The 23,739-nt window shown below is 37.9% G+C and overlaps 2 protein-coding genes across 8 annotated transcripts in view; one reads left to right on the top strand and one right to left on the bottom strand.

Moving 5' to 3' along the window:
• DOCK3 (dedicator of cytokinesis 3) overlaps positions 1-23,739 on the top strand; it is a 639,207-nt gene that overhangs the window by 248,519 nt on the left and 366,949 nt on the right. The window lies entirely within an intron of this gene.
• LOC119504741 (cyclin-I-like) lies at positions 11,318-12,666 on the bottom strand. Its single transcript, XM_037797243.1, has one exon. The coding sequence runs from the start codon at positions 12,661-12,663 to the stop codon at positions 11,605-11,607; it is 1,059 nt and encodes a 352-aa protein (XP_037653171.1). The 5' UTR covers positions 12,664-12,666; the 3' UTR covers positions 11,318-11,604.

Raw genomic sequence — 23,739 nt, forward strand, 5'->3', positions numbered from 1 at the left:
CAGTACCAGTGGAGTTGTGTGTCCTCTTACATTTGTGTGCAGAACATTGGGAGAGCAAATTACGCTAAAGAATGTTCTTTCAGTGAGACATAGACTGTTCGAAGGCTTGCTTTCTAAATCTGAGTTATGATGGTAGCGTCTTTTAAAAGCTTGAAAGATTATAGCTCACTTTTCTAATTCCTGGGAAATCTTTTTCCTACCAGCAGCTGAAAATGACTGTTTTGTGTCTCAGTTCTTAGGCTATGGATCAAAAACATGCAGTATATAGCATTGTTTAAAAATAGTTCAAAAAGTATATATCTTTCTGGTTCTTCCCCAGAAGACTAAATTGGGGGCTAAAAACTGTTATCTTTGTTCATTAAAAAAAGATTTATTTCCAAGAAAGCTGGTCTGCTTTCTTCAAAATTCACTCATAAAGAAAGATTAGGTTTTTGGAAACTTTCTTTCAGAAGAGTGTATTTTTTTCTTGCTTTAATACGTTTCTTCTTCATTCTACTTACAAATTTATTCCTACATAAAGGACTTGAAGATGTTTCCCAAAATGACCACTTCTTCCTGTTCCTGGGTCAGAACTTCCACCCAGGAGAGGCAGCCTCACTGGGTTCCATGAAAGGCCAAAATTAACAGGTACAAAATCAATTCAGTTATATTTAATAGTTGAGAAGAGTGGAAAGTACATAGGCTTTGACATTATACGCCTGGGTTTTGTGACTTAGTGTAAGTTACTTGAACACTTTGAGTCTTACTTTCCTCTTCTGTAAAACTGAAACGTGAGCCAACACATGGATTATTGTGAGGATAAATGAAATAAATAATAAATAACTAATATAAAGGCTGTTTCCAAAGTACCTGGCATATAGAAGGTGATGAATGAAATTTCGTACCTTTCTCCTCAGGTAAAGATTGATCAAAGTTAAGAGATTTATAAAAGATTTTTACTAATTGTTTATGTGCCTCAAATCCTGTTTATAGCCAAATCCAAGAAAAACTCACCATAATAACTGAGTTGACTAATCCTTAGTGCTTCTCCATATTTGGCTTCATGTGAGTTTATAAATAAAAAACTGGTATCTTCTTCCCATATGAATTCTTCTTCCTCAGAAGAGGAAGTCTGTTTGATGTCACAATTCCTAAAGCCATTCTCAGACTTCCTAATCGCTAACTAAATTTTTCAGATGTTGTTTCAGAGTTGATGCATATTTATTAATTGTTTCTTGAAACTTGAGTAATCTTTTTTAAACAAAGACCTACTTACTTTTGAGATTAAGCAAAATCAGGCAATCTATAGGATAAAGGAAAAGACCCCCAATAATCCACACATGCCTTGTTACTCCACTAAGATGAAAACAAAAACAAAAACCCCCAAAAGTGGAGAAGACCTAGTCTCTGTGTCAGGGGAGCATTCTGAGATTGGACATGGCAGAACTTGTTTCCTTCCTGATTTCCAAGAGAATCCTAGTGGAATATTATAAATGGTCCCATTCTACTTTCCACACCCAATTATGCAGCCATCCATTCTGGGACATTGGCCTGCCAATTGAATGCTCATTTCTTAGAAGCCCAAGAGGTTCATTTCTTGAATGAACAGAAACTTTTATTTCCTCAGTTATTGGGAAACCTCTGGAAATTTCAGTACATTGAATAGCTGGCAGCTCTCATCTGAAGAATGTATTTCCTAAAGAAATACAATAAACCTAAATATACAAGCATGTATATTCATACATAGATATGGTCTTCCTATAATATTTTGTGAAAAAAGAACTAGGTAATGTGTAAATGTTCTTTGGCTGTTGTCTTGTTCTTTATGTCTCAGCTCAAGTTTTACCTCCTCAAAAGGCTTGTCCTGACCACTCTATCTAAAGAACCTTAGTCTTTTCCCCTTTGTTTACTTATTCTTTTTCTTCCTGTTAGCACTTATCTCAGTATGTTATTAGGTATTTGTTTCTTTTTTGTCTGTCTTTCCCAGTAGACTTTTAGATCCCATCAAGGCAAGGAGCCAGAGTTTCTCTTGTTTATTCTTAATATGCTGCACTTAGCATGGTGTCTGAGTATCAGAGTGCATCTAGTTAGGAGAGAGAAACCATACAGTAATTGAAACAGGAAAAGTGTAATATAAAGAATTATTAACTGAAACGGGATTGGAGTAATGAGGAATTGACTAGTAAGAAGTGAAGAGACTCTAAAGAATATAGGTTTAATAGATAGAAGGATCAGCTACTACACCTAGATCCGAGATAAAGGACCCAAGGGAGAGGACCCCTCCAGGGCAGAGATCCAGACTTGTATTGGTGAGGACATGTTAAAGGCTTACTGGATAGTAGAGAAGTTACTGTGCTATGCTCATGGAACATGCTGGAAGTCTGCTCTTTGGAACTTGGTGGAAATCTGTTCTGAAGGTTCAGCGGTTGGCAAACCACAGCCCATAGGTTGGTCGCCTTTTTTGTAAATACGTGTTGTGGGAACATAGCCACACACCTCTGTTTACCAATTGTTGATGGTTACTTTCTCGCTGTAGTGTCAGAGTTAGCTAGTTGTGACAGAGACCATATGACCCACAAGTCTAAAATATTTATCATCTATCCTTTTAAGAAGAAGTTTGCCAATGTCTGTTCTAAGATGCCAGGAAATGCTGTCCATGAAGAGGTGTCTTGTAAGTTCTTCAATACAAAGCTGCCAGGGTGTGGGTGGGGTGATGCCAAGGGGATGCTGCTAGCTACTGGATGCTACTGGCCAACATTGTCGGAGTAGCTCTGTGGACTGCGGGAGCTACTGGAGAAGGTGCATGTGTTGCAGGAACCTACTGAGTGAGCATACTGAAACCCAAAAGCAAAACTCTTTCTAGGATCCTAAAATGTCTCTTTAGTGCTCTCTATTGAGAAGCGTAACATCATCCAACTGGCAAAGGAAACATTTGTAGGGTTCACATTCATTTTTTCAAAGCAGGCAAAACAAGTGAATTTTGAGCTGAGAGGCAACAAATTGGTAACTAGTAAGTCCATGGGTAATGCCACTGGCAGAAGCATTACAGAAGTATACAGAAGCAATAGCAGAAGAAGAGTCCATATATAGAATATATGTCTGTTCCAGTGAGGTTGGATCTCTACCTCTTCCATTATAGAAGAGGTCCTATATAATCACCCCATCACCAAGTGACTGACTGGGCCCCTCAAATGATGCCGTATTTAGGAATCAGTGTTTGTGTTTACCGTTGGCAAATTCAGCATTCAGCAGCAGCATTAGCAATGTCAGTCTTGGTAAAGGGAAGTCCATTTTGTGAGCCTGTGCATAGCCTCTGCCACGATGACTGACCACTTTACTCCTGGGCCCATTGGGCAAACATAGAGTGGCTGAGGAGAAAGGCTGACTGACATCTACAGAATGTGACATTTTGTCCACTGGACCTTTAGTAGTATTCACATGGGACACATGTCTTCACACTCTGTTCCTATTCAGAGAGGTTCATCCATACACCTCGTCCCCAGACTTCCTTGCCACTAGTTTTCCAATCCTGTTCTTTCCAAGTCTGTGACCATTCAACAAAACCATTATCAGCTGCCCATGAATGAGTATAGTGCTGTATTACTGTTCTCTCTCAACCAAATATATTTTTCAAGGTTCTGCCAACTGGGAGGATTTTCCTTCCACCATGGTCCTTTGAAGTCACTGCTGAGTGGGGTTATGTTGCAGCTGTTCATTTTTGGGTGGTAACAGCATAATGGGCAGCCCCATTTTCGACAGGTTTCCTTTTTTTACTTCTGTTAACTGGATATAAGAAACATCCTAGGAGACTGTAGACATGGCTTGAGGGAGAGGAGATAATGCAGATTTGGTATTGAAGGAGTGTGAGCCAGGTATTCTTGCAACTTAGTTGTAACTTCCAGATTTCCAAGCCTGGTCTTTTGTGTCCCATTTCCATTTGAATGATAGATTGTTGCTGTGCATGTCCAACCTTGTGGCTCATAAGTCAAAAATATTTAGAAAATACCCAGTTTATGATGGGAACCTCAGGCTTCATGGCTGTCCAATATCCCGTGGTTAGGACTGCAGATCCAGTAGTAAGCTGGAAGCTATTTCTCAAAACGAGAAAAGCTACCATCAGAAGAGGGCATAGATTTTCTTCCTAAAGATTTGTGTGTGATTTCCCTATTGGTCCTTTGCAGAAGCTCCATACGGCAACCCAATTTGCCATGAACACTTTGACTATCATTGGATCTGCCTAGATCATAGAGATCTGCTGGATCAGAGGACTCAAATGGTAAAGTGGCTTCTACTGCAGTCTGAACTTGCAGAGCCTTCTCTACCCACTCAAAGCTGGCAGTCCATGGGTAACTTAGTAGATGTATGGGTTGAAATAGCACACTCAGATGTGGTATATGTTGCTTCCCAAATCTCAAAATGCCTCCCAAAAATGGTGGCTTTTTTTAATGGTGAGTGGTGCAAAGTAGAGCAATTGTCTTTCACTTTGAAGGGGATATTGCACCATGCCCAGACCACAGAACTCCCAGAAATGTACTCAAATGTGAACCTCTGAATTCTTGAGGGATTGGTTTCTTACCTTCAAAAATGATAACTTATTTTCTCTGGGTAGTGGGATTATTTGTGGTATTTATTATCTTATTTTTTTGTTTTAATAAATATTATTGAGAGAACTTTTTTTTTTTAAATCAGAAAAGATTTTAAAAATCTATCTTTAAAAAGAACAATAGCAAGCTGTTGAGAAAAGGAGTTTTGTGCTGTGATTTGAAAAGTCCTGAGTCCTGATGCCTTGCCACTATCTAAGAAGTGTTGTCTTGTCACTGGCCTCTCAGTTCTATACCTCCACATCTTCATTTCTCATATTGGAGAAGGGATTTTTTAAAATTCAGTTTTATTGAGATATATTCACATATGATACAATCATCCATGATGTACAATTAGCTGTTCACGGCACCTTCATATAGTTGTGCATTCATCACCCCATCTATTTTTGAACATTTTCTTTACACCAGAAAGAAAAAAAATAAGAATAAAAAATAAAAGTAAAAAAGAACACCAAAATCATCCCCCATCCCCCCACCCCACCCTATTTTTCATTTAGTTTTTGTCCCCATTTTTCTACTCATTCATCCATACACCAATAAAGGGAGTGTGATCCACAAGGTTTTCACAATCGCACTGTCCCCCCTCGTAAGCTACATTGTTCTACAGTCATCTTCAAGAGTCAAGGCTACTGGGTTGGAGTTTGATAGTTTCAGGTGTTTACTTCTAGCTATTCCAGTACATTAAAACCTAAAAAGGAGTATCTATGTAATACATGAGAATGCCCACCAGAGTGAACTCTACTCCATTTGGAATCTCTTAGCCACTGAAACTATTTTGTTTCATTTCATATCCCCCTTTTGGTCAAGAAGATGTTTTCAATCCCATGATGCTGGGTCCAGATTCATCCCCGGGAATCATATCCTGCATTGCCAGGGAGATTTACACCCCTGGGAGTTGGGTCCCATGGAGGGGGGAGGGCAGCGAGTTCACCTGCCAAGTTGGCTTAGCTAGAGAGAGGGTTGCATCTTAGCAACAAAGAGGTACACAGGGGGAGACTCTTAGGCACAATTAATAAGCAGGTTTAGCCTCTCCTTTTCAGTAACGAGCTTTATAAGGGCAAGCCCCGAGATAGAGGGCTCGGCATACCAAACCATCAGTTCTCAATGTTTGTGAGAACATCAGCAACAACCCAAGTGAGGAAGTCCAACACATCTGCATTTCCCCCCAGCTCCTCAGGGGGTTTCTGCATATATATTTTTATTCTCTGCCCAGATTACTTTGGGATGTGTCGTTATTTCACACTAACCTATACAAACCTACCAGATCTCACTTCCTGTTCAAAGTTCCATGTAATTATGGTGTTTGAACAAAATGACTGCACAAGTTAAATTGTTAAGAAAAAAATAGATCCTGCACCAAAAAAACATCTCTTCCCTTGGTCCCACATGGATGAAGTTTTAAAACACAGTCAGTATCGTCCTTTACCCTTTGGCCCAATTTGCCTTAGTCCTAACCAGATCTGCTTCATTCATATCTCAGATTGAAGTCTGGACTCGTTTTCAGCTTTTTTAACAGTTGCTTCATGTGGTAATACATTCATATCTGCCGAGCTTTAGCTCTGAGTTTCAGGGATTGGTCAGGTTATGCACAAAGGGATCAGCATCTCAGAATTGGGAGATAGCTATTACAATTCAGGAATAGATGTGACTGCTGTAAGATCTTGCAATCTAGGGACCATTACAATAAGCGTTCCCCTGATAAGCTGTGCTCTAAGATTCAATTCTGAGTTTACACATTGTAGTTAGTACATATTGGTAAGGCATTATAATGTTTGTCTTTGTTTCTGGTGTATTTCACTCAAAATGCTGTCTACAGGATCCATTCATCTCATTTCGTTTCTCACAGCTTCACTCCTTCTCAAGCAGTTGTTTAGTATTCCATTGTATGCATACACCACAGTTCACCATTCTCTTCCTCAGTCGATGTACACTTAGGCCACCTCCACCTGTTGCAAGTAATGGATACTGTCTCTATAAACATTAGTGTGCAAATGCCCATACATGTTCCTTTTCTCAGATCTTCCAAGTATATACTCCATCATGAGGTTGCAGGACCCTGTGGCACCCACATACTTAGCTTTTTGTGGAACCACCACTCTGTCCTCCAGATATGCTACACCATTCTGCCTCCTCAAGGAGAGTAAATAGATACATCCCTCTCTCCATGTTTTGGAGAAGGGATTTTGATTGCTTTCTAAGATCTCTCCTAGCTTTGAACTCTATGCCTTCCCTATAAAATCAATTTTCTTTTACCGTTTTGGTATTTTAAAGGTGCCTGTCACAGAGCCTGATACTAAATAGATGTTTAATAAATGTATTATTAATTTTCAGAGTGAAAGAATGTTACTTAAACTACACCCCCCTCTCCCACCCCTTGAAAAAATCCCCTGAATGATTTCTCAGATCTTAGTTTTGACCTGTCAGGAAAATTTCTTTGCTATATGTTAAGTAAAAAAATGTACTTCCATTTCCATTAGTTTGTATTCCTATGATAACACAAGTGTGGGGAAATAGAGCATTACTAGTTGTGCTGGTTTGAATGTATTCTGTTCCCCAAAACATTTTCTTTGATGTAACCTTGTGTGGGCAGACGTATCAGTGTTGATTAGATTGTAATTCTTTGAGTGTTTCCGTGGAGATGCACCCCACCCAACTGTGGGTGATGACTCTTACTGGATAATTTCCATGGGAGTGTTACCCCACCCATTCAGGGTGGGTCTAAATTAAATCACTGGAGCCTTAAAATGAGCTGACAAACAGAAAGAATTCAGTGCAGGTGAGAATGACATTTTGAAGAGGACCTACAGTCAAGAGGGAGGGACACTGAAGAATGTATAGAAGCTGAGAGAGTGGCTGCAGATGAGAGAGACAGTTTGAAGATGGCCGTTGAAAGCAGACTCTTGCTTTGGAGAAGCTAAGAGGACAAACACACCAAGAGCAAGTAAGAGTGACATTTTTGAGGAACTGCAGCCTAGAGAGGAACGTCCTGGGAGAAAGCCATTTTTGAAACCAGAACCTTGGAGCAGAAGACAGACATGTGCCTTCCCAGCTAACAAAGGTTTTCTGGACACCATTGGCCGTCCTCCAGCATAGGTACCCGATTGTTGATGACTTACCTTGGACACTTTATGGCCTTAAGACTGTAACTGTGTAACCAAATAAACCCCCTTTATAAAAGCCAGTCCATTTCTGGTGTTCTGCATTCTGGCAGCATTAGCAAACTAGAGCAACTCAAAAATGGAAAACAATAGTCTAAAAAAATAAAATTGTAAGAATAACTATTTGGTGAAGGCCCCTGCAGTATATTTTTCAGTATTTTCACTCTCCTTTTTAAACTTTAACCTGTTAAAATGGGAGGCCAGGGCAGTTCTTCAGATAGGTTGCTTCAGCTTCATGCTGTTTGAGGGGTGAATCTACAAACCACATAACCCCTGTATTAGTTTTATGCTGCTGCTGCAATGAATTACCACAGACTTAGTGGTTTAAAACAATGCCTCTTTAGTATCTCACAGTTTCTGTGGGTCAGAAGTCCAGGTACAACATGGCTCAGTTTTTGCTCTGCTTAAGATCTCCCAGGGCTGAAATCAAGGTGTCAGCAGGGTTGTATTGGCATTTCCTTAGAAAATTAAATATAGAATTACCATATGACCCAGCAATTCCTCTACTAGCTCTATACACAAAAGACTTGAAAGCACAGAGTCAAACAGGTATTTACACACCAATGTTCATAGTGGCATTGTTCACAGCTATCAAAAGATGGGGTCAAACAAAGTGTCCATCAGCCAATGAATGGATAAACAAAATGTGGTATAGAAACACATTTCCTGAATGTGTTTTGGTGGTATTAATTTGAAAGGAAAAAAAAGTTCTTCATCATTTAGTGGCTTGAAAAATCGTATCACTGCCGTTTGTGAAAGGTCGTATAACATTAAATGTGGAAATATATAGATGAATTTTATTAGTGTATGTATCTCTTGTGCATTCCTTAAGGAAGCTGACTGTTAAAAATGAGTTCATAAACTCTTACACTACCCGTAAGAGAGGTGGTTAATTTATATTTTACTGGCAAGAGAACTGACATGCAGAAAAGTGAAATTAAATTACTGGTCTGTGGTCATTTGCAGATGGGAAGTAGAATTTTGATTTTATGATTCATCATATAACCTAAAGACCAGCTTATTTGCTTTTGCAAAATGTGTTTTTCATTCTAGTACAACACGTAGATTCTAGCCCTGGAGAGCATTTATACCCCACGACCTATATTCTGAAAAATTTCCCCTCCTATGATGAACAGTCCCTAAAACATTCTTTTACATAGCTCCTTGAAAGTAAATGTTTCTATGTATACCATTTTATTTTTTTTTAATTACTTTCTCAAATAAAAAAACATTTCCAACAAAATAAAGCAAAGCAATGGGAAAAGCAAATATCCTGAAATAACTTAATTCCTTCCAATATACTCCTACCATACCAAAAGAAAATTAACAAACCAAAGTCACACCTGAGCATTCCCTTATCATTAAGATCACCTTCAATATCTTGTCTGTCCTTATTAGATTATTGTTCTCCCTTTCCTAACTGCTATCTCTAGGTCCCTATATTGTACAATATAAGACACTTATTTTACATTTTTCACAGAGTTCACATTAGTGATAACATACAGTATCTCTCCTTTTGTTTTTGGCTTATTTCACTCAGAATTATGCCTTCAAGATTGATCCATGTTGTCGTATGAGTCACAACCTCGTTCCTTCTTACTGCTGCATAGTATTCCATTGTGTGTATATACCATATTTTGTTTATTCACTCATCTGATGGACATTTAGGTTGTTTTCATCTCTTGGCAATTGTGAACAGTGTGGCTGTGAACATTGGTGTACAAATATCTGTTCATGTCACTGCTTTCAGATCTTCTGGGTAGATGCTGAGAAATGAAATTGCTGGATTGTAGGATAACTCAAAATGTAGTTTTCTGAGGAACTGCTAAATTGTCTTCCAGAGTGGTTGAACCGTTATATAGTCCCACCAGCAATGAATAAGAGTTCCAGTTTTTCCAGATTCTCTCCAGCATGTGTACTTCCCTGTTTGATTAATGGCAGCCATTCTTATTGGTTTCAGATGATACCTCATTGTGGTCTTAATTTGCACCTCCCCCACAGCTAGTGAAGATGAACATTTTTTCATGTGTTTTTTAGCAATTTGTATGTCCTCTTCAGAAAAAGGTCTTTTCATATCTTTTGCCCATTTTTTTTCCTTTTTTCCTTTTATTTTTATTCTTATTTTCATTTTTTTGGAATAATGAAAATGTTCAAAAAATTGTGATGAATGCACAGCTATGTGATGTGATGATACCGTGAACAACCTGCTGCACACCCTGGTCGATTTTATGGTATGTGAATATATCTCAGCAAAACTGCATTAGAAATTAATTGGCCAATCAGGACTTCCCAGAAGATGGCAGAGTGGGTGAGGTGGAGTGGGCTTCTCTGTGAAAGAAACCAGAGATGGGCTGGAGGACACCCAGGACAATGGTTTTGGGGTGTAACTGGCCATAGAGGGACACCTACAGTACATGGTGGGGATGTGGACAAAAACACAGAGAGACAGTGCCTCAAGGGATGGGCCCAACTCTGCAGATAGATTCATTACCCTCCCCTCAATGTGGGACAGGATCCCCCAGGTGACTTTTGCCCATTTTTTAATTGGGGTGTTTGTACTATTGTTGTTGAGTTGTAAGATTTCTTTATATATAAACGTATCAGTCTCTTGTCAGATACATGGTTTCCAAATATTTGCTCCAATTGAGTTGGCTGCCTCTCTGCATCTTCGACAAATTCCTTTGAGGTACAGAAGCTGTTAGTTTTTTTTTTTTTTTTTTAAGGACAAGTTTTTGTTGCTTACCAGAGGCTTTTATCATCAGTACATGGTTCTGACTGCAATACCTTTGGATTGCACAGGGAGCTCAGGATTCAGAAGTCATCAAGAGAAATTTGGGGGTGGGGGTGGGGGGTGAGAGGCTTTTATCAAGAATATCCTAATAGCTTAGCTTAACATAAAACTTGGGTACTGAATTCAGTTATTACATGTTACAGACTCAAATCATAGTACTGCCCCAACATCTAGACAGTCTCCTACTGATTATAAATGAGTGAAAATTCTTATCAGTTACAAAATTTAATTTTAGTTGTTACATGTTTCTTTGGTGAGCACCTGGATATATATTAACTTTATCACAAATTCTTTTATACAAATGTCAAAAATGCTTTCAACAAATCTAAGAGATTCCTAATTACATGCCACTAAGTTTCACCTTAAAATAAACAAAAATGACAACAGTAATTTTGTCTCTAAACTCTAGAGATCAACATGAGACAAACATGAAAAATCAATGTAACATGGGTCCTTTTTCTATTTTACCACCTCTGATTCATATGGGGCAATTTCGAAGTACCCTTTTCAGACCAATTTGAATTTGAATAATGGATTAAACATAGCTGTCACGCTGAAATAATTTGTTCACTAAATTGCTAAAAAATCATTTTGGGGGTTTCCTATTCAGTGGAGGTCAGGGTATAGATCAACATGCATAAAATTCATTAAGTATTCAATGAAGGAACAAGCAAAAGCAAGAGGAAAATTAAATCAGGATGCTGGGGACAAGTTTGCTAGCTATAAATTTTGGAACTTTTCTTAACATTGAATGTGAATTTATGGGGGTAAGTAACATTTTAGTGGAGAAAACTGTAACTGACAAACACTACAAATAAATTTTTTGCCTTTTTTTCTTTTTTTTTTTTTTAGTTTTTGGGTCTTTTGAAAATTTTATACTTTTTTTGGTCTTTTAAGTGCTTAAATAATGTTGAATTATAATTAGCCGCACAAGTAAACAAGTTTTTTTTTCTGGCTCACTTCAATTTAGCCTGTTAAGGTTTATATCCTTTTATAGCCTCTTTACTGGTTTTACATGGTCCCATTCCCAGAGTAGACTACCTTAGTTTGCACTTGAAGGTAACACTTGTTGAAACTACATGACAGAAACAGGTTGCAGAGGTGGGCAAGGGGAACCATGTCCCTCTTGCCTTGATAAATCAGTGCCACACACAGAACCCATGTTTTCTGAAGCACTATCTTCATTATAGAGCAGCTTGATTCCATCATAGAAATCATCCACTTCCATTTCCTCTACTTTGCGTTTAGCAGAGGTATGTTTGCACCCACTGGCAGCTGGGAGATGATGGCAGAAGCCTGCTGTACTTCTGACTGGCACTTCTGGTTTGCTGTTGTCCTTGGAGAAGTCTGGGCCTGGGACAGAGGAGGGATGTAATCTGAACACTCCTTTGTCACAGGTCACCAGGGTGTGCTTGAGGGGACGGTAGACATAAACGGAATTTAGAGGCAGAGAAGACTGCAGAGTAGAAAGGTGATGTGCCACAAACTCCCGACAGTGGATCAACTGGAAGCTATCCATCTGTGCTTTCTGAAGCAATTCAATTGTAAGAGAGAGCCAATCAGGAATAAGTTTCTCCATTTCCAAACTAACCATGGCCAGAGCAAGCATAGATCCTTTGAACTGCAAAAGTTGATTGCAGGCCATATACTTAAGTAGTTGCTTGGTAAGGGCCGCCAAATGTTGGGATGGGCTCAGTTTGGGCAAACTGAAGAGTAACTGAGGCCTAGTTGACACTGCAGTGGCATGGAAAATGTGAAGAAAATCCAATGGTGTAGCTGTGTGAAGATCCCAATTCAGCTTATCCAGAATAATTCTCTCCATTCTCAGAATTTCAGAGGAAGAACATCCACAGAAACTGTCTCTTGCCAATACCTTCAGTACTGGAATTCTCTCATCCTCCTCAACAGTCTTGGCAGCTAGGAAAAAACAGCTGATTGCAATACAACTCAGGTATTTTGGGTGAGCCTTTACAGTAGCTAAAAACCTGTCCAAAAGACTGCTAGCCAGGGCAAACGTTTCTGGGTAAAGGTTGAATTGGTACTTGAGTTTGGCCAACCACTGAATCACTTCATCTCTCTGGGATGGGGAAACATTCTGATTTGTAGGCGTTTTGGGCACATTCACCTTCCACATCTGGGCAGAAGCTTTTAGTTTTGAGGAGTTCCCATTTATTTATTTTTTCTTTCTTTGCTTGTGCTTTAGGTGTAAGGTCTAAGAAGTGACCTCGTAATGCTAGGTCTTGAAGATGTTTCCCTACATTATCTTCTAGGAGTTTTATGATACTGTCTCTTATATTGAGATCTTTGATCCATGTTGAGTTAATTTTTGTTTAGGTTGTAAGGTAGATTTCCTCTTTCATTCTTTTTAATACAGATATGCAGTTGTTCCAACCCCATTTGTTGGAGAAGCTGTTAGGTACCAGTTCAGTGGATTTGGGGGCCTTATCAAAAATCAGTTGACCATAGATCTGAGGGTCTGTTTCTGAATTCTTAAGTCAATGCCATTGATCAATATGTCTGTCTTTGTGCCAGTACCATGCTGTTTTGACTACTGTGGCTTTACAGTAGACTTCAAAGTCAAGCAGTGTAAATCCTCCCACCTCGTTCTTCTTCTTTAAAATGTTTTCAGCAATTCAGGGCACCTTTCCCTTTCAAATAAATTTGATAACTAGCTTCTGTAAATCTGCAAAGTAGATTGTTGGAATTTTTATTGGAATTGCATTGACTCTGTAGATCAGTTTGGGTACGATTGACACCTTAATGACGTTTTGCCTTCCTATCCATGAACACGGAATATTTCTCCATCTCTTTAGGTCCCATTTTATTTCTTTGAGTAGAGTTATATAATTTTCTGTGTAGAGTTCTTTTACATACTTGTTTAAGTTTATTTCTAAGTACTTAATTTTTTTAGTTGCTATTGAGAATGGAATCTTTTTCTTGAGTGTCTCTTCAGTTGTGTCATTTCTATTTTTTAGGAATATTACTGACTTACGGGCATTAATCTTACATTCTGCCACTTTGCTGAATTTGCTTATTACCTCACGTAGTTGTGTTCTCAATTTCTCAGGGTTTTCCAAGTATGAGATCATACTATCTGCAAATAATGAGAGTTTTGCTTCTTCCTTTCCAGTTTGGATGTCTTTTATTTCTTTGTCTTGCCAAATTGCTCTGGCTAGAACTTCTAGAACCATGTTGAATAAAAATGGTGATAGTGGGCATCCTTGTCTTGTTCCTGATCTTAGAGGGAAGGCTTTCAGTTTCTCACTATTGGGTACTATCCTAGCTGTGGGTTTTTCATTTATGCCCTTTATCGTATTCCTTCAGTTCCTAGCTTTGAAATGTTTTTATGAAAAAAGGATACTGGATTTTGTCGAATGCTTTTTCAGCATCTATGGAGATGGTCATTTGATTTTTTCCTTGTGATTTGTTATTATGTTGTATTACATTGAATGATTTTCTTATGCTGAACCACACTTGCATGCCTGGATGAACCCCACTTGGTCAGGGTGTATAACTTTTTTAATGTGTCTTTGAATTTGATTTGCAAGTATTTTGTTGAGTATTTTTGCATCTATATTCATTAGGGAGATTGGCCTATAGTTTTCCTTTCTTGTAGCATCTTTATCTGATTTTGTTATTAGAGTGATATTGACTTCATAAATGAATTAGGTAATCAAAATTAAAACTGTTTTGCATCAACAGACATTATCAAGAAAGTGAAATGACAACCTGTAGAATTGTAGAATTGTAGAATTATTTGTAAACCCCATATCTGATAAGTGTTTAATATCCAGAATATGTTAAGAATTCCTACAGCTCAACAGCCAATAGACGAAGAATCCAGTTTAAAAATGGGCCAAGGTCTTAGACATTTCTCCAAAGATGATATAAGCTGTCCAATAAGCTTACGAAAATCTTCCTCAGCATCATTAGCTATTAGTTAAATGCAAATCAAAATCATGAGATTTCATTTCACCCCATTTAATAATTATGGCTATTATTTAAAATATAGAAAATGATAAGTGTAGGTGACGATGCAGAGGAATAGGAACCCTTGTGCATTGTACTTGTTGGTGAGAATGTAAACTGAAGATGCTGCTGTGGAAAACATTTTGGCAGTTCCCAAAAGTTAAAACATAGCATTACTGTGTGGCTCAGTCTTAGTTTGCCTGAGCTGCTATGACAAATACCCACAATGGGTTGGCTTAAACAGTGGAAATTTATTGGCTTATGGTTTTGAGGCTAGACTTAGCCCAAAATCAAGATATCAGCAAGGTTTGCTTACTCCCTGAAAACTGTGGCTTGTATTTCTGACTCCTGTCACATAGTGATGTCCTCTCCTTTGTTGATTCTGTGATTTCTAGGTTCTCTTTATAAGGTGTCAAGTAATCCGAATTAAGTTCCACCCTACTTCACTGACATACCTTAACAAAAAAATAACATCTTCAAGAGGTCCTTTTTACAAAGGGTTCACACCCATGGGAATGCAGATTAAGATTAAGAACGTGTTTGTTGAGTACATAAATCAACCTGCTACACTGGCAATCCCACTTGTAGATTGTTCTAGTTTGCTAATGCTGCCAGAATGCAAAACACCAGAGATGGATTGGTTTTTATAAAAGGGGGTTTATTTGGTTACGCAGTTACAGTCTTAAGGCCATAAAGTGTCCAAGGTAACACATCAGCAATCGGGTACCTTCACTGGAGGATGGCCAATGGTGTCCGGAAAACCTCTGTTAGCTGGGAAGGCATGTGGCTGGCGTCTGCTCCAAAGTTGTGGTTTCATAATGGCTTTCTCCTAGGATGTTCCTCTCTAGGCAGCACTTCCTCAAAAATGTCACTCTTAGTTGCACGTGAGATAGCTGTCCTCTCTCAGCTTCCCTGGAGCAAGAGTCTGCTTTCAACAGCTGTCTTCAAACTGTCTGTCATCTGCAGCTCCTGTGCTTTCTTCAAAGTGTCTGTCTTGGCTGTAGCAGCTTGCTCCTTCTTTCTGATCTTATATAGTGCTCCAGTAATTTAATTCAGACCCACCCAATGGGTGGGCCAACACCTCTATGGAAATTATCCAATCAGAGTCATCACCCACAGTTGGGTGGGGCACATCTCCATGGAAACACTCAAAGAATTACAGTCTAATTAACACTGATAGGTCCACCCACACAAGATTACATCAAAGATAATGGCATTTGGGAGGACATAATATATTCAGACTGGCACATAGATATATCCTGAAGAATTGAAAGTGGGAACTTTTAAAGAAATTTGTATACCAGTATTTATAGCAGTGTTATGTACAATTGCCAAAAGGTAGAAACAACCTAAGGTTCCATCAAGAGGTGATAGGATAAACAATATGGTTTATACATACAGTGGCATATTATGTAGACATTAAATGGAATGAAGTGCTCATCTATGCTACAACATGGATGAACCTTGCACATATATCGAGTGAAATAAGCCAGACACGTAAGGGCAAATATTGTATGATTTCTCTTATGTGAAGTACTGAGAATAAGAAAATACAAAGAGACAGAAAGTAGAATAGTGATTACCAAGGATTGGGGTGAGGGTGGAGTGGGGAGTTTTGCTTAATGGATACGAGTTTCTGTTTGGGATAATGAAAATGTTCTGGAAATAGATGGTGGTGAAGATTATACAATATTGTCAATGTGCTTAATGCCACCTAATTGTACACTTAAAATCAGTTAAAATTATTTTTATGTTACCTAAATTACCACAATAAAAATATGTAATTAAAAAATAAAATCTTATGAATGGATTTCCATGTTTCCTCTGTGTGATAGTTTAGGGGAAGAAATACTAGAATTCCATGAGCATTTTGTTATTCTGTGGCAATAACAGTACAGAATATCCTAGATTGGGGATCCTGTAGAAAATCCCATTTGTATGATATCCTTATCTATGTCTCACATTTTTCAGCATATCATCTCATTGCACGTGTAATTGCTGAATCAAGTTGTAAAAATGTGAGGAATTTTGAGTACTGAATATTCTGCATCTGCATAGATAAAATACATTTAGGCAGAAATCTTTCTTCACGGGTTCCTCTTTTTCTGGGTCCCCTTACGTGTCCTTATCTATGTTTTCTTGTTCATCTCCCTCTTATCCACTCTTCCTGAATGATCTCAAATATCCACTACAGCTGTAAAGTGAAACCTTCTACATCTTCAGCTCCATTTCAAACTTTGGCCTTGTTTGAAATGTTTATAGCCAACCACCCACTAGACCTCTCTACTAGATACCATAGTTATTTCAGATCAAGAGGTTTAAAAATGTTCCTCCTGTACTCCTGAAGGTAGTTCCCTCAGACTCACTGTGCAGAAACCCAGTAGTCATCGCAGGCTAATCCTATTCCTTCACCCCCTTGGGTCTTCAACTCTCATCAATTCTACATCCTAAATACTTTCTGAACCTGTCTCTTCCTCAGCAGCATTACCTCCACAGACCTCCATCATCTCCTACCTTCTCTGGAAAAGCTTCTTACCTAGATATTTTGCTCCAGACACATTCTCCCACACACTTTTTCTCCTTCAACACTTGTACCCACCATTCTTCAACACTTGTACCCACCCACTGCTTCCAGAATTACTTTTCCTAAATATTTTATGATATTTCCAGATAAAATGTCTCCAGTGACTTCCTGTTAACTGTAGGATGCAGTCCAGGCTCTTTTACATGGTATACAACCCCTTTCATAATTTTACTTTCTTTGCTTTGTAGCTTATTCTCTCCCTGTCCCCACATAAGCACTCAGGGTTCTAACACAATCCAGATAACTTCCAGTCTCTGAAGATGCCAGTCCTCTCACACCCCTGTGATCTTTTTCTTAGTCTGATTAATTCTTGCTGTAGCATGCTGACTTCTGAGAAACTTTTCCGGGGTTAATTGCCCAGCTCAGTGACTGCCTCTCTCCAAACCCTCTTATCTGAGTGTATTGTGGTTTTCTGTTCTTTCATCTGGCCTCAGCTCAAGCCCTTCTGGACTTTGAATTTCATAAGGTCAAGGACTAGTTTTTTCATGTCTTTATCCACAATGTTTCGCATAGAATGTAGCACATATTATGTTTTGAATACATGTCTGATTAATGAATGGGCATCATAATATAATGAAAGAGCACTTAAGTCACATAATTTCTCTGCCTAACAGTTTCCTCACCAGTACATGGGTTTGATAGTACTGTCACATAGTGTTGCTATAATTGTGTGCATTATGGGACTTGTTTGAGCTCTGTGTTCTGTCTCTGCTGTTTCTAAGCAGTTGCCCTGAGTGAGATATTTAGCCATTCTAACCTTTTCCCTTCCCTTTCTTCTTTTGAATTATTTAAATAACTAAAATTTCCATTTTAATTTATGTGTTGACTTTTTAGCTCTATTTCTTTGTGTTATTCTTGGTGATTGCTCTAGGAATTGTAATATACATTTGTAAATTTTCATAAGGTTCATAGTGTTCTAGTTCATATGAAACATAGATTACTTACAACTGTGTAGATGTATTTTCAAACATACACCTACCACCATTTTTTGTTATAGTTGTCATCTCTATTATTCCTACATATATTATGACATGCATGATAGTGTTAAATATTTTTTCTTTAAACTGTCTTAAGCATTTTAAATAAATTAAGGGAAAAAAACTTTATATTTACCTATATGTTTAGTTTCTAGTGCTGTTCTTTCCTGTAGATGCAGGGTTTTCCCATTGGAATTATTTCCCTTCAGTATAAAGAACTTTCTTTAGCATTTCTTGTAGTGTGTGTTTGATGGCGATGTACTTTTCTAGTTTTCCTTTTTCTGAAAATGTCTTTATTTTGACAATTCTTGAAAGATAGTTTCCATGGGTACAGAATTCTGGGTTGATACTGTTTTTTTCTGGTACATTTACATTTTCCCTTGTGAAGCTGGTCTTCATAATTTCTATTGAAAAGTGTGTCAAAGCCTGAATCATTATTCTCCTGTAGGTAATTTATTATTTTTCCTCTGACTGCTTTTAGGAGTTTTTTTCTGTATCTTTGCTTTTAGCAGTTTGACTATGTTGTACAAGGGATAGATACCTTTAGTTTGTTTTCGTGTTTGGTGGACTTTTTTAATTCTAAATTTATGTGTTTCACTAGAATTGATGAGTTTTCTGCCATCGTTTCTACAAATATTTTTCTGTCCCATTCTTTCTTCTCCATTTCTGGCATTCTAATTATTGTAAAACTTTTCAAATTGTCCCCCAGATCTCTGAGGCTCTGTTTATATTTTTTCAATCTTTTAAAAATTCTTTCTCTTTTCAGATTAGATTAATTCTATTGATCTCCAAGTTTACTGATTCCTCTGTCATTTTAATTCTTCCGTTAAGCTCATTCACCTATATCTGCAGTGCCATTCTGTGGGTTACATATCTTTAAACAACCACTTTTGATCATGTTCACGTCATTGAGGCACTGATACTTATAATCCCATTAACAAACCATCACAATCCATGTCCATTCCCATACCTTTAAATTTCACACTCATTATCATGTCTGTACATATTAGATTATCATTCTCTCTTCACTAACATCTGTCTGTCTCTAGGTCCTTAAATTCTACATTATAAGACACTGATTTTACATTTTTCACAGAGTTCACATTAGTGGTAACATACAATATCTCTCCTTTTGTGCCTGACCTTTTTCACTCAGCATTGTGTCTTAAAGGTGCATCCATGTTATGTTTCAGGACGTCATTCCTTCCTATTGCAGAGTATTCCATCGTATGTATAGAACACATTTTGTTTATCCACTCATCTGTTGAAGGACACTTAGATTGTTTCCATCTCTTGGCAATTGTGAACAATGCTGCTGTGGACTTCAGTGTGCAAATATCTGTTCGTGTCACTGCTCTCAAATCTTCTGGGTATATACTGAGAAGTGAAATTGCTGGATCATAGGGAACTTGATATCTAGTTTTCTGAGGAACTGCCCAACTGTCTTCCACAGTGGCTGTACCGTTGTATATTCCCAGAAGCAGTGAATAAGAGTTCCATCTCCACATCCTCTCCAGCATTTGTAGTTTCCTGTTTGTTTAATGGCAGCTATTGTCATTGGTGGGAGATATGTCATTGTGGTTTTGATTTGAATTTCCCTATTAGCTAGTGAATATGAACATCTTTTTCATGTGTTTTTTAGCTGTTTGTATGTCCTCTTAAGAAAAATGTCTTTTCATATCTTTTGCCCATTTTATAATTGGGTTGTTTGTATAGTATTGTTGAGTTGTAGTTATATATGCTGGATATCAGTCTCTTATCAGATATATGGTTTCCAAATATTTTCTCAAATTGTGTTTGCTGCCTCTTCACCTTTTTGACAAATTCCTTTCAGGTTCAGAAGCTTTTGATTTTGAGGAGTTCCCATTTAACTATTTTTTCTTTCATTGCCTGTGCTTTGGGTTTAAAGTCAAAGAAGCAACCTCCTAATACTAGGTCTTGAAGATGTTTCCCTACATTATATTCTAGGAGTTTTATGGTACCGTGTCTTACATTGAGGTCTTTGATCCACTTAGAGCTACCCTCTGCAGCAGAGGGTAGTGCCGGGTTAGACATAGACATGATGAAGCCGAGATGGACAATGGCCTGCAGCTCCTAGTGACCGTAATGCAACAGAGTGACTAGTTCTGTGGTCAGCTGTCACTAAAGAAAGGGCACCTTCTGAACAGGATGACAATGCCTTGAACCATGCCGGCCACCCACATCTCATCAGATAACCACAAATGTGGTCACCTCCCCACGGGCACCACTATTTCTGCACAGTCCATGTTACTTAAGGATCAGCAAGTGCCTGTAAAGATTTGCACTTCCTACTTGACCTGTGAGAGGGGCTCTGAGGTCACTATTTTCTAAAGAGCTGGGAACAGCTTGGGGGTCTGCACATCCTATGAGGAGAGGTTCCACACTCCAACATGCAGTCATCACTGGGGCAGTAACACCTGCTGGCAGGTCCTAAGCCATACGCATTTCAGGCACGTAAAATCAGGCAGAAACGAAACCAGCAGATTTTCATCCAGCCCCAACAAAAAATCTTCCAGTAAACTGACTAGGATGCCCCAGGCTGAGGTCTCAGTGCTCTGACATAATGAGGAACAGGGGGAAATAATATCTCTGTACCTTCATCCAAACGCAGGGGCCTGGATATTCCTTATCTTCAGTGGAAACCCCCAACTTGCTTCCCTACGTCCAGGGCTGAAAACTGGCTATGGGTTTTTGATATGTGCCCTTTATCATATTAAGTTTTCTTCGATTTCTGCCTTTTGAAGTGTTTTTTTAAAAAAGTATGCTGAACTTTGTTGAATGCCTTTTCAGCATCTGTTGAGGTGATCATTTGATTTTTCCCTTCTGATTTGTTAATGTGTTGTATTAGATTGATTGATTTTCTTATGTTGAACCACCCTTGGAAGCCTGGGATGTATACCACTTGGTTGTGGTGTATGATTTGTTGTGGTGTATGATTTGATTTGCAAGTATTCTGTTGAGAATTTTTTCAGCTATATTCATTAGGGAGATTGGCCTGTAGTTTTCCGTTCTTGTAGCATCTTTATCTGGTTTTGGTATTATAGGGATGTTAGCTTCATAAAATGAGTTAAGTAGTGTTCCATTTTTTTTTCAATTTTTTGAGAGAGTTTGAGCAGGAATGGTGTCAGTTCTTTTTGGAAAGATTGGTAAAATTCCCCTGTGAATCCATCTCTCCCTGGACTTTTATTTGTAGGAAGCTTTTTGATAACTGATTGGATCTCTTTACTTGTGATTGGTTTGTTGAGTTCTGTTTCTTCTTATGTCAGTCTAGGCTGTTCATGTGTTTCCAGGAAATTAGCCATTTCCTCTAAATTTTCTAGTTTGCTTGCATACAGTTTTTCATAGTATCCTCTTATGATTTTTTTTACATTTCTTTGGGATACACAATAATGTCCCCTCTCTCATTTCTAATTTTGTTTATTTGGGTCATCTCTGTTTTTGACTTTGTCAGTCTACTTAAGGGATTATCAATCTTGCTGATCTTCTCAAAATACCAACTTTTGGTTTTATTTATTCTGTTGTTTTTTTGTTCTCTGGCTCATTTATTTCTGCTTTAATCCTTGTTATTTCTTCTCCTTGCTTTATGGTAAGTTTGCTGATCATTCTTTAGCTTCTTTAGTGGTTCCAGTAGTTCTTTGATTTTAGCTCTTTCTTCTTTTTAATGTATGCATTTACAGCTATAAAATTCCCCCTCAGCACCATCTTTGCTGCATCCCATGGGTTTTGATAAGTTGTGTTCTTGTTTTCATTCATCTGTAGACATTTATCAGTTTCTCTTGCAATTCCTTCTTTGACCTATTGATTCTTTAGCAGTGTGTTGTTTAACCTCCATATATTTGTGCATATTCTACTTCTGTGATAATTATTGACTTCTGGTTGCATTCCATTATGGTCAGAGAATGTGCTTTGTATGTATGATTTTGATCACTTAGAAATTACTGAGGCTTGTTTTATGCCCCAGTATATCATCTATCCTGGAGAATGTTCCATGGGTGCTAGAGAAGAATGTATATCCTAGTAATTTGGGATGTAATGTTCTGTATGTTTCTCTTAAGTTTAATTCATTTATCATATTCTTTAGATTCTAAATTTACTTTGGTCCTCTGGTTGGTCTGTCTATAGTAGAGAGTAGTGTATTTAAGTCTCCCATGATTATTGTTAGAACATCTGTTGCTTCCTTCCATTTTGTCAGTGTTTGTCTCATGTACTTTGAAGCACTTTGTTTGGGTGGATAAACATTTAGAATTGTTATTTCTTCTTGGTGAATTGTCCCTTTTATTAGTATATAGTGTCCGTCTTTGTATCTTATGACATCTTTGCATGTAAAGTCTCTTTTATCTGATATCAGTATTGCTACCCCTGCTTTCTTTAGGCTGTAGCTTGTGTGCAATATTTTCCCCCCATCCTTTCACTTTCAATTTCTTTGTGTTGCTGGGTCTAAAATGAGTGTCTTTTAAACAGCAGATCATTGGAGCATACTTTTTATTCTTTTCTGCCACTCTGTATCCTTTAATTGGGGAGTTTAATCCATTCACAATCAATGTTATTACTGTGAAGGCAGTTCTTGAATCATCCATTTTATCCTTTGGTTTTTATTTTTCAGCTCTGTTTTTCCCCCTCTCATTTTTTGTCCCTTCAAGTTTCCCTTATTTATACTCTTCACTTCTGTGTCTTTCTCCTGACCTCTCCCTCCTTTCTTTTTTCTCAACCTATAGAATTCCCTTTAAAATTTTTTGCAAGGTATGTCTCTTGTTAACAGATTATCTCAGCATTTGTTTGTTTGTGAAAATTCTAAACTCCCCCTCAGTTTTGAATGAGACTTTGCTGGATAAAAAATTCTTGGCTTGCAGAATCCTACATAAGTCATATCACTGCCTTTTTGCCTCCATGGTGCCCCCTGAGTAGTCAGTACTTCGTCTTATATGGTTTCCCTTGACTGTGGTGAATCGCTTCTTTCTTGCTGCTGTCAGGAGTTTCTCCTTCTCTATAGCATTTGACGATGTGATTAGTGTCTTGGGGTGGATTTATTTGCATTTATTCTCTTTGGAATTCTTTAGGCATCTTTGATTTGCATATTTATGTCATTTATAAGAGTTGTGAAGTTTTCCCCAACTCTTTTCTTCAATAGTCTTTCTAGCCTTTTACTCTTCTTTTCCTCTTCTGGGACACCTGTGATTCATATATTTGTGTGCTTCATGTTGCCCATCATTTCCCTGAGATCCATTTGAAATTTTTCGATTTGTTTCACCATTTGTTCTTTTGTGTGTTCACATTCCATTTTTCTGTCCTGTCATTCACTTATTCATTCTTCTTCCTCTTCAAATCTGCTTTTGTGTGTCTGTAGTATAATTTGATCTACTGTACCTTTTATTTCCATAAGATCTGCTAGTTTTTATTTACTCTTTCAAATTCTTCTTTATGCTCTTCTAGAGTCTTCTTGATGCCCTTTATGTCTTTAGCCAACCCATTCAAGTTGTTTTGGAGATTTGTGTGTATTTCTTTGATTAATTGCTCCAAGTTCTGTGTCTCCTCCAGCTTTTTAATTTGGTTGTTTGTATTGTCTATATGTTCTAGTTTCTCATGTGCTTTATGAATTTCTGTTGTTGGCCTCGCAGCATTTGCTTATCTTGATAAGTTTATTTTGGAATATGCAGGATTA

The sequence above is a fragment of the Choloepus didactylus genome, chromosome 1, assembly GCF_015220235.1.
Source record: "Choloepus didactylus isolate mChoDid1 chromosome 1, mChoDid1.pri, whole genome shotgun sequence".
Lineage (NCBI taxonomy): Eukaryota > Metazoa > Chordata > Mammalia > Pilosa > Megalonychidae > Choloepus > Choloepus didactylus.

Excerpts from the sequence above, each read along its gene's own strand:
- LOC119504741 (XM_037797243.1), bottom strand. The coding sequence starts at position 12,663 with ATGTGGAAGGTGAATGTGCCCAAAACGCCTACAAATCAGAATGTTTCC.